Source organism: Culex pipiens, chromosome 1, assembly GCF_016801865.2.
Source record: "Culex pipiens pallens isolate TS chromosome 1, TS_CPP_V2, whole genome shotgun sequence".
Classification (NCBI taxonomy): Eukaryota; Metazoa; Arthropoda; class Insecta; order Diptera; family Culicidae; genus Culex; species Culex pipiens.
In genome coordinates, this window is record NC_068937.1 from 75,667,010 (window position 1) to 75,679,230 (window position 12,221).

A 12,221-nucleotide genomic window follows, 5' to 3' on the forward strand; every position below is an offset into this window, starting at 1 on the left:
TAATCACGTTTTAATAAATTATCTCTTTCTTAAAAACAAAATGATTGCGGATGAAAAAAAATCGTATCACATCGTAATAAAATTATTAAAATTCGTGATATACAAGAAACTTTAACATCTAATCGCCACTCTTACCTATTGATTTCGGAAAACAACCGTGCCCCCCCAACATTTTGGACTAGTCGGCGTCCCTGGTGTCGACCATCAAGAGAGTCAGTCCACCTAGCCCGTCGAATGTTCAACCAGTCTTCAATCAGATGGGCCCTCGGCACATTTGAACCACTGAAGGCTGCAGGACCCGACGGCATCCTTCCAATCTTTCTCCAAAAAGCAGCCGACACCATAATGGCTGAGTTGATCAACTTACTTCGAGCCAGCTTCTCCCTGGGCTACATCCCTCGAAGCTGGCGCAAAGTTAAGGTGATCTTCATACCTAAGGCCGGCAGAAGTGACCCCACGATGCCAAAAGCCTTCAGACCCATAAGTCTGACAGTGACGCTGCTGAAGCTTATGGAGAAAATCACGGATAACCACATCCGGGCGGAGTTCTTGAAGAACTTCCCTTTGCATAAACACCAATATGCATACCAAGCGGGCAAATCGACCGAAACTGCCCTACACGCGTTAGTGTCACGTATCGAGAACGCACTGAAATATAAAGAATCTGCACTTTGTGCTTTTCTTGATATTCAGGGCGCTTTTGATAACACTTCGTACTCAGCCATCAATGAAGCGCTCCGGTCGAGGAACGTCGATGGAACAACTGCGAGCTGGATTCATGCTATGCTTACGAGCAGAGAGATTTCAGCATCGCTAGGAGACACATCTATCACAATAACAGCAGCCAAAGGCTGTCCGCAAGGGGGAGTACTCTCTCCTTTGCTTTGGCTGCTGGTGGTAGATAGTCTTCTAAGAAAACTTACACTACTCGGCTACGAAGTCATTGGATATGCTGACGACGTAGTCTTAATCATCCGGGGGAAGTACGACGGAACGTTATCGGACCGTCTACAGTCAGCTCTAAACTGCACCATGTCGTGGTGTGAGCAGGAAGGGCTGACAATAAACCCCAACAAAACCGTGATAATCCCGTTTACTAACAGGAGGAAACACGACCTTAGGCCGCCTACCTTGAAAGGAACCCAACTGACCTTCAGTTCTGAGGTCAAATATTTAGGAGTAATCCTTGACAAAAAGCTGAACTGGAATGCACATCTGGACTATGCGGTAAAGAAGGCAACTACTGCTATCTGGGCGTGCAACAAAATGCTCGGCAAAACCTGGGGCCTTAAACCGAAACTTGCATTCTGGTCTTACACCACCATCGCTCGACCTAGGGTAACCTATGCGTCGACCGTTTGGTGGCCGAAGACTGAACAGAAGACATGTCAGTCGAAGCTGACCAAGCTCCAACGACTGGCATGTCTCTCTGTAACGAGTGCAATGAAAACAACCCCCACCGCGGCCATGGAAGCCATGCTATGCATTCTGCCTTTACATTTACATGTGAAGCAGGAGGCAGCGCTTGGCGCTCTACGACTAAAACGGTGTAACAACTGGGTGGAAGGAGATGGAACGGGTCATTCGCGGATCGTGAAGGCTTTTGACATTTCCCCCCTTGCAACTTCAGTCTCGGACTGCATGGAGGTGAGGCCCAACATGGACATTCCATATGAGGTGATTGAAACAAATCGCCAAATGTGGAGTAATGGAGGACCTACACTTCCAGAAGGAACTATTCGTTTCTTTACGGATGGTTCAAAAATGGGCACTTCTACTGGAGCTGGAGTCTTCGGTCCTCGAACCAGGGAAACCATATCTATGGGAAAGTGGCCTACCGTTTTTCAAGCAGAAGTGTATGCCATACACATCTGTGCGAGGACGTGTATTATGAGAAATTATAGACACGCAAAAATCGGTATTTTCTCGGATAGCCAAGCTGCACTATTGGCATTAAAATCCTCTAAATGCGAATCCAAACTTGTTTGGGAGTGCGTCGCTTCCCTCAGGGAACTTGCTTCTCGGCATAACAGAGTCATGTTGTTTTGGGTCCCAGGGCACTGCGGCATTGAAGGCAACGAAATGGCTGATGAACTTGCCAGACAAGGCTCATCAAACATCTTCGTGGGTCCCGAGCCGTTCCTTGGAATCTCAAAAAGTGCCGTAAAGCAAGAAATAACTAATTGGGGACAATCGCAAATCGCTTCAATCTGGGGCGAGATGCGAGGATTGAGACAAGCTAAAACTTTCATCACTCCAAGTCCTTCAATTGCCAGGAAACTTCTTGGCTTAAAGCGTAGGGAACTACGAATACTCGCAGGGCTTCTAACAGGACATTGTCCTGCCAGATATCACCTGCACAAAATCGGCAGGTGGCCTAACAACCTCTGTCGTTTTTGTTTAACTGAGCTGGAAAGCTCGGCACATTTACTCTGCTTCTGCGGAGCACTTGTGTCTCGAAGGCTGCGGTTCTTTGGATCGCACCTTCTTACGCCGTACGATGTATGGCACCACACCCATCCTAAGAAGGTCATACAGTTCATCGACTGTATTGCGCCGAATTGGGATAAACCATGTCTGCAAAATAACCCCTCGTCTTCCGATCCAATGGATACGAGTAATTTGTAGTATGGACAGTAACCAGGGTACATCACAAAAGATAGCCTTCTCAGGTGGTCGCAGTGAACTTAACCCAATGCCCATTGGGCAACAAAAAAAAAAAAAAAGCCAACACTTGTCGGGACGCCGAGGGAAACCTTCTAATGGACAAAGGCGAGGTGTTGAACAGGTGGCAGCAGTTCTTCAACGAGCACCTCAACGGCGATGTAGCGCATGGAGACGGCTTTGAAGCCCAACTTGGAACGCCCGCTGCTGACCAACAGTTCCCGGCACCTGATCTGGAGACGGTGAAGAAGGAGATCAGGCAGCTGAAGAACAACAGGGCCGCCGGTAAAGATCGGTTACCCGGTGAGTTCTTCAAATATGGAGGAGAGCAGTTGGCGAGGGCGATCCACTTGGTGATTTCTAAGATTTGGAGGGAGGAGAAACTACCAGAAGAATGGATGGATGGTGTCGTGTGTCCCATCTACAAAAAGGGCGATAAGCTGGACTGCGGCAACTACCGCGGCATCACGCTTATCAACGCGGCCTATAAAATCCTCTCTCAGATCCTCTGCCGTCTGCTGACACCGTACGCACGGAGGTTCGTGGGCCCCTATCAAGCGGGGTTTACTGGCGCTCGGGCCACCACGGACCAAATTTTCTCGCTCCGGCAGATCCTCGAGAAATGCCGTGAGTACAACGTGCCCACACATCACATCTTCATCGATTTCAAGGCAGCGTACGATACAGTCGACCGCGAACAGCTATGGCAGATCATGCACGAGAACGGATTTCCGGACAAACTGACTCGGCTGATCAAGGCTACCTTGGATCGTGTGATGTGTCACGTGCGAGTGGCAGGGGAGCTAGCGGACCCCTTCCAATCGCAGCAAGGGTTACGACAAGGTGACGGCTTATCCAATGCGCTATTTAACATCGGACTTGAGGGAGTTGTGCGAAGAGCGGGTATAGACACGAGAGGCACGATTTGCAACAGGACAGTCCAACTTCTTGCTTATGCGGACGACATTGACATTATAGCGAGAGACCTAGAGACGGTGAAAAGGGTTTACACCGCCTTAAAGACGCAAGCAAGACGAATTGGATTGGCCATGAATACGACGAAAACAAAGTACATGAAAGGGAGGGGCTCAAAGGACGTTGACCCCCCAAGACTCACCCCTTTAGCTGTGGATGGCGATGTGCTGGAGGAGGTGAGCGAATTCGTGTACTTGGGATCGCTGGTAACGGCCGACAACGACACCAGCTTAGAGATCCGGACTCGTATCCACTCCGCGAATCGCGCTTACTTTGGATTACGGAAAACCTTGACATCTGATCGAGTGCAACGCGCCACGAAGCTGGCCCTGTACAAGACACTAATTAGACCGGCTGCCCTCTATGGCCATGAGACCTGGACGCTGTGGCAAGAGGACGAACGAGCCCTTGGAGTTTTCGAACGGAAGGTGCTGCGAACGATCTACGGTGGAGTACGTACAGCTCAGAACGAGTGGCGAAGGCGCATGAACCACGAACTGCACGAACCGACCATCGTCACACTGGTGAGAATCAGGAGGCTCAGATGGGCCGGCCATGTCGCGAGGATGGACGAAGACCATCCTGTCAGGATGCTCTTTGACCGCGCGCGACCGGATGGCGGCACAGGCCGAAGAACAGGAGCACAGCGTGCACGATGGGGTAATCAGATCGAGGCGGACCTAAGAAGGATCTGCAACCTAGGAGACTGGCGAGCTGCAGCCCAGAACCGAGCAACATGGAACAACCTTCTTGATACAGCACGGGCACCGCGTATGGTGTTCTAAGCTGATTGGTATGGTATGTATGATCACCGCAGCTCTCGACGAGCTAGCCGAGTATGATGACGTTCGTACGAAGTTTGCCGATTCTGTTGTTCTGCATGGCCGGAAGCCGTTGTCTTCTACCTTGATCTTCAGGCGGCGGAAATAGCCGGACCATGGAACCGACGGAATGGTAATCCGATGTATGAAATCGACGTCAGGGAGACTGCCAGCACTGCCGGTGTCTGTGCTGCCAGGTTGCCTTTCAGGAGTCCTTCAGGTCACCGGCCAGAATTCCAACGGCCGTCGAATACGAACATGCTGGGTCCAGAATATAATTAATAATTAGTTATTGAAAATACTATTAAACTTGATTAAACATACCGTTAATGACATTTTAACTAGCACAAGTTTGGCAGCAGGTCTTTACCGTACGCCATCAATTTTCAATTTTCATCACGTAGAAATTTGGCCGAATGACGCACTTTAATCTCGTTGAAGTTACATTTCCAAACACATGATAGCTACATGAAAGATCCAAGTGGAAAAATACTATGAGGTTTTTCACGTAACATCAACGTGAAATATGTTTTTTGCCGGTACACTTTCACATCGTTTTTACGTGTAAAACGTGCCTAGCGAGGGGAAAATTGGGGTTCCGTGATTTTTCACGTAGGATCTACGTGTGGATTTTTTTGAGTGATAGACGTCTTGCGCAGCTAATGGTACGTTCGTTTGATGGCTAGTGCCACACTGAGTGCCGCACTCAGAGCTGTCAAAGTGTTTCTTTGAAGAAACTCGCGCTAGTTCCGCACGAGTTTCGCCGCCATCTTGGAACTGAAACTCTAGTGCCGCACTCGATATTTTTTCAGTTTCATGCGAGTTCCACGCGCACTGACAAATGACGTTCGATTGAACCAAAACTCAGTGCCGCACCGGCTCTTCAAACGAACGTACCATAAGTCCCAGTCAAATCAATCCGAATTCTGAAACGGAATCTAATTAGAATCGTATACAAATTCCGTTTCAAACGCAACAACCGGTTCCGTGTTCGAACCGGTTGTTGCGTTTGAACCGGAATTTGTATACGATTCTAATTTCGAATATAATTTGGTTTGATTTTTCCACAGCCGGCTAAGATTGAATCATTTGTTCTAAATCAACACCAAACACCGGGAATAGTCTCATCCGCATCCTCCGACTGTTTGCCTTGAGAATTCATAATCCATCACACTATTGAACAAAATTTATTGATTATTGGGTCGCATCATCATCCTCTATGATGAATCCTGGCCAATACCTTTACCCGCTAACATAATCCCAAGTAGAAGTAGTTTTTTCCGGCACACGTGGGGGTGTGGATATCGTATAGAACCAACCCTTGGTAGCAACCTGTGCTAACTAACATTCCCGTCCCAATCCCCCGAGATCTACAAACTGATACGGCGGGCGCCGTTGGTGCCCAACGACTGTTACCTATTTGCTCCAGATCTAGTTTTGATGATCTTGATGTTTTATCTTTTCAGCGCATTCATACATGAGCAGCTCTCTACGGAATCGGTCTTTTTTTCTTTAATTTTATGTAGAGTTGAAATCCTTACAGGAACATCAATAATTATAATTTTATTACTTTAAAAATGTTTCTGAGCCAAAACTTTAGTATATGCTCTGCCACGTGTTCACCGTCTGATATGGGGCGTCGTGGTTTTCACCTAGCCGTCATAGCATACTAAGGAAATGCGATGCTTTTGAAGGATGAATCGTTGGTTTTGGAGCAATTCCAGCTCAAATCAGGAATTTTTCTGGTACTTTTGTACCCGACCCTCTCCGGTTTCAATGAAACTTTGTAGACATGTTATCCTAGGCCTATATAAGCCATTTTTGTGTATATGGAGCCAATTGTACTCGAAAATGACATTTGAGAAGGGCGTAACAAGCGTAAGTTATTTAGATATTTTTGCATTCTGTAATTTAAAAATGACTGTATCTCGAAGGCGTTGCATTGTACCAAAAAGTGGTCAAAGGATTGTACCAAAAAGTCAAACTTGTAGGAAATTGGACGGGCTTTCTGAAAAAATACACTGAAAGAAAAATACACGCCACTTCTATGGGATTTTTCATTTTTTATGTTTAAAAGTTAAATTTTAAGGTGAAGTCACGATTTTTTTTCGTTCAAATTTTTTGAGGAATTAGCCTAATATCACAGACAAACAGACGGGACACTCGAGTGCCGAACCATCGTCCTTCAAAAACGGTTATTTCAAATGTAATTTTGTTTCGGCATCCACTCACCCGGCGCTGATGGCGCTGCTGTCGTGACAGCTCACCCGTCATTTCTCAGTGTGTGTGATGCGTGTTTTTGTTTTTAAGTTGAGCGTGAGCACGTGCGAGGCAGCAAATGAGAACACAAAAGTGTATGGAATTTAGGAAATCTAACGGTGAATCACAATCCAGGCTTTGCAGAAAATGGTTGGGGCAGCCTTGGCCATAGCCTCTTGCCCCAATATTAACCCGGTTGAACTGCCTGCCGATGTCGAGGCTGCTGCTGAGGCACCCGCTACTGCGGAGGAAGCCGGATCCTGTGGTGGAGTCAACTCCTTCGGAGCAACTTGCTTATCCTTCGTGGGCTGCTGCTCAGATTGCTGCTGCTGGTCGTCCTTTTGGCCTTTTGGCGATGCTACTCAATCTTTTTCCACAGTTCAGTTTCTGTGGTTCAGTTTCGATATAAATTTAACGGCATCATTTTTTGGAACCTTTGCCACTTTTTGCTTTTGTTGTTTGGCGCAACTTAACTGCGTCGTGGACACGTTCCCCGCGGATGTTTCCAAACGCCCATCGTGAGGATCAATTCCGGTGGATTTGAATTTAATTTTTCTATTTCGGCGGTCACTACTGATGTTTTCGTGACTTGGAGTATCTTATTGATGATGGTGCCAGGTGTTCGACCTTTTGGAGGAGGAGGAAACTTCGATAGAACTTGGAAGCAACGGGGAGGACATGTGATTTGATCTCCGTCGTCGCGATTGTAGTGCGTCGTTGCTGGTGCTGCCGCATGATTTGGCTCATGAAGTTCTGCCATTGGAAACGGAACTGATCCAACGTCATCTTCGGCCATCGACGTTGATTTTTTTTTTCATCGATCAGCAACAACAAAATTATTTCGGTCAGCTGTTGATGTTTACAATCGTTAAGGCTTGATTGTCTCACGCATACACTGACATGACATATGACAGTAATGGGTTTGTATTGGTATGTTTGGGTTGCGCTTCGGCATCAGCTCACCAGGCAGCGCTGGCGTCGTCGTGATTTAGTGGTTTGATTAAGGACGATGGATTTCAAAAATAATTTGTATGGAGAGTCACGTCTGTTTGTCTGTGCTAATATGTTACAAAAAGAATGACGAAAAATGCAGGATGGTATGTCTCTCCTAAAAAAATACAAAAATCATTTACTAAAACTGTTTTTTTGAAACGTGGTCTAAACGTCAAAATTTTCAAAAACCGATAGTGGGAATCGATTCTCCAGACAATTTTACATAAAAGTCTTCATATTGACCATTGTCCTAAGTCCAATCCTTGCAAAGATACAGCGGTTTTAAAAATAAAAATGTTGAAAAAACAGCTTTTTTGGTGGTTTTTGGCATTTTCTATATGACAGACTTGATTTTTCAGTCTCGAAAGCTTTCCGGTAAAAATATTTTCGAGACTGAAAAATCAAGTCTGTCATATAGAAAATACCAAAAACCACCAAAAAAGCTGTTTTTTCAACATTTTTATTTTTAAAACCGCTGTATCTTCGCAAGGATTGGACTTAGGACAATGGTCAATATGAAGACTTTTATGTAAAATTGTCTGGAGAATCGATTCCCATTATCGGTTTTTGAAAATTTTGACGTTTAGACCACGTTTCAAAAAAACAGTTTTAGTAAATGATTTTTGTATTTTTTTAGGAGAGACATGCCATCCTGCATTTTTCGTCAGTCTTTTTGTAACATCTTAGGCTATTTCCTCAAAAATTTTGAACGAATAAAAATCGTGACTTCACCTTAAAATTTAACTTTTAAACATAAAAACTGAAAAATCCCATAGAAGTGGCGTGTATTTTTCTTTCAGTGTATTTATTTCAGAAAGCCCGTCCAATTTCCTACAAGTTTGCCTTTGACCACTTTTTGGTACAATGCAACGCCTTCGAGATACAGTCATTTTTAAATTACAGAATGCAAAAATATCTAAATAACTTACGCCCTTCTCAAATGTCATTTTCGAGTACAATTGGCTCCATATATGGAGCCAAACAGCATTTGAAAATTACCATCTCCGATTCTGCTCAAATTTGGCAGAGCTGTTGAGACTATCAAAACATGCAAAAATCCCCAATTTCATCCAACTCGGACCACCCCCTCCATTTTTGTACCCTCCCAAAAAATCGACTTTTTGGCGATTTTTGAGCGAAACCCCTATCTTCAAACGACGATATCTCAAGAACCACAAATCTTAGAGGGTCGGTCTTAGACTCAATTTTTGGACGTAGAATCAATTTCTGTGATCAAAATTTAGATTAAAATATTGTTTCTACCTGTATTGCGCAGTTGAAAACATTAAATGGCCGTATCTCAAAACAGCCCTGTTTATTTTTCAAATTTGACTTCGCCATCGTATTCCCCGTCCGATTTTACATAAGAATCACTTATCGACAGAAAGGAATATGTTTCGTTCCAGAGATATCGAATTTTAAAGTTTTGAGTATTTGAGATTACCTAAATTAGCTACACTCGCCGCATATGCTAGAAACACTCAGTCGTGCTGATCAATAATTACTACCTGGTGTTCAGTAAGATGAATTATTTTTATAATTTTATACGAATTTGAGATAATCAATACCTTGAACAATCTATTTTTTGTTTAAGGAAAATTTATTGGGTAATTTTTAATGCACTGTTTATTCTGATCACAGTGTCATTGAACCATCTTAAGTAAAATTTGAACTTTTAATATTTATTTGCAAATGCTACAACGTTTATACAATATATGTTTAAAAAAATTATCATTTTTCTATTGTTTTCATATTTTTCCTAATTCCTCATTCCTACCCACTTTATCAAATTATTTCTTTTATTTCTTCTTTTATTTGAAGCGAGAACAAATGTAGAGCTGGCTGTAGTAGATGAAATAATTCTCATGGGTTCTAGAACTTTTGCCATGTGCGGTAGCGAAATAGTGCCATTCAGCAAAAACCCCAAAATCTGCCTTACGGTTTGAAAGATTGATCATATTAAACCGATTTTTATATTGTGAGCCAGTTTCATCTGAATAATTGATGGTTTGTTTTTCAATTCTGGTACATTTAATTTCAAAAACAAAACCATATACTTCTGATACATGTGGACAGCAGCTGTATCGTCTTCCAAGATTTCGAAATGATTGACAAACAAAAAAAAGATTATTGTTCGGACGGTGTCGAAATCAACACCACTGAATTTGATCTTAATCAGATAATAAATCAGATTAATCTTTGTGATTTTCTTACATTTTTCAGTTTTATACTTTCCAGAAATCCTCCTCCTTAATCATGCTTCACGAGAGTTTTATTCATGTTGATTCATAATTTTTAACACGATAATGTATCGTACACCTTTTCTAAAGTGTTACTTACAAGATCAATTGCTATATCCTGCTAGCTCTGCGGGAATTCCATTCTGCCCTGTATTGCGCGTCGTTCTTGCTCTGGCCTGTGGGCTAGCACACAAGTTCACCGTATACTTTGTTTTTAATTTAAGATTATACAGCAGTTTCCTACAGTGGTGTACATTCATTTTTTTTCCTAATTTGCTAATGATTATTTGGGATAAAATATTATTTCAAAAAATAACCAGGTAGCAGTTATTGATCAGCGCGCCCGAGTGCTTCTAGCAGATGCGGCAAATGAAGCAAATACAGGTAATCTTCAATACTCAAAACTTTAAAATTCGATATCTCTGGAACGAAACATATTCCTTTCTGTCGATAAGGGATTCTTATGTAAAATCGGACTGGGAATACGATGGTGAGGTCAAATTTGAAAAATAAATAGGGCTGTTTTGAGATACGGCCATTTAAAGTTTTCAATTGCGCAATACAGGTAGAAACAATATTTTAATTTAAATTTTGATCACGAAAATGGATTTTACGTCCAATTTCCTTCAAAATTGAGTCTAAGACCGACCCTCTAAGATTTGTGGTTCCTGAGTTATCGTCGTTTGAAGATAGGGCTCAAAAATCGCCAAAAAGTCGATTTTTTGGGAGGGTACAAAAATGGAGGGGGTGGTTCGATTTGGATGAAATTGGGGATTTTTGCATGTTTCGATAGTCTCAACAGCTCTGCCAAATTTGAGCAGAATCGGAGATGGTAATTTTCAAATTTGCATTTTTTCTTGCACACTTCAGGTGAAATGACCCATATACAACAATGGCTTATATAGGCCTAGGATAACATGTCTACAAAGTTTCATTGAAATCGGAGAGGGTCGGGTACAAAAGTACCAGAAAAATTCCTGATTTGAGATGGAATTGCTCTTTGGAGACACCGGACGTCGATCCAATGCGCACCTTGGGGACAGAACGGACAACCCTAATTCCTTCTGGAATGTGTTCATTGGACCATCCCCTACACACCTGTCTTTATTCCGAGTGAATCCAAGTTGTCCCCAGACCTGTAGGAACGATTGAACGAAAAGCATAAAAATCCCATAGTAATTTACATGTAAACTTCGAACCGCTGGAGACAGGCCAATTCTCAACCAAATGGGCTGATATTTGGCATGAGAGTCCCTATGGGTATTCTCTACCAGGGGAACCTCGGGTTGCCTGATTCTGAGAACTTTTTTGTTTGGCTGAAACACCCTAATGGATATGGACTACACTGAAAAAATGAAACACGGTAAGAAAAATATTGGTGATTTTTAATTTAACTTTTTGTCACTAAAACTTGATTTGCAAAAAAACACTATTTTTAATTTTTTCATTTTCTGATATGTTTTAGAGGACATCAAATGCCAACTTTTCAGAAATTTCCAGAATGGGCAAAAAATCTTTGACCGAGTTATGATTTTTTGAATCAATACAAAAAAGCAAAGTAATCCACTTTAACGACCCCCGGGTCTTTTGTGGTCTCTGTTGCAAGTTTCTGCTCATTTCTAGGCGTCCGTCCAAAGATACAGATGTTTGAATTTTCACATATCATTTTTGTATGGATAGCTGCCAAATTTGTATGGGAAATTATATGGACAAACTAATGATGCAAAATGGCTTCTTTGGGCATACCGAATGCACCAAAAATAGATTCAGCCGGATTAAAAAAATACAAAAAAAAAACAAAAACAAAGATCGAAATCTCTGAGAATTGCTCACATGCTGTTGATAAGGGAAACACCATTCGATTGTTGAAGCGTATGACCGGTTGTATTGATAGGATATTTCGGTCCAGTTCAGCATCGGAGAAGGACAACCATGGGTGTCTCATGCTCATGCTCATGTTCATGCTCATGCTCAATTTGGAACGCACTTTTGATAAATTATCACATCGCCGTCCGTAACAACGGTAGAATTCATTGTCTTTTATTATTAGGTTCGGCGGCTTTCGGATCAGGCTAGAGGTCCTTCCCCGATAGAGCAAGCATTCTTAGCTACTCTGTACAGTTCAACCCCCCCGGCTCCCGGTGGACGGAGACACTCTGTTGTTACAATATGCAAAGTTCCTCCCACTATTTTCAGTCGCAACAGAAGAGAGTCAATAGCGGCATTACCTGCTGGACAAAGGTAATTTTTCAATAAAGAGGGAGGCGAA

The 12,221-nt window shown here is 43.0% G+C and overlaps 1 protein-coding gene and 1 long non-coding RNA gene across 6 annotated transcripts in view; both read left to right on the forward strand.

The window, feature by feature from the left end:
* Positions 1-12,221, forward strand: part of LOC120425635 (uncharacterized) — a 51,292-nt gene that overhangs the window by 19,561 nt on the left and 19,510 nt on the right. For all 5 annotated transcript variants that reach the window (XM_052707062.1, XM_039590218.2, XM_052707058.1 and 2 more), the window contains exon 4: positions 12,003-12,193. In XM_052707062.1, the coding sequence (XP_052563022.1) occupies positions 12,003-12,193 (191 nt within the window). The remainder of the gene's footprint in view (positions 1-12,002; positions 12,194-12,221) is intronic.
* Positions 1-12,221, forward strand: part of LOC128092720 (uncharacterized) — a 51,822-nt gene that overhangs the window by 12,317 nt on the left and 27,284 nt on the right. The window lies entirely within an intron of this gene.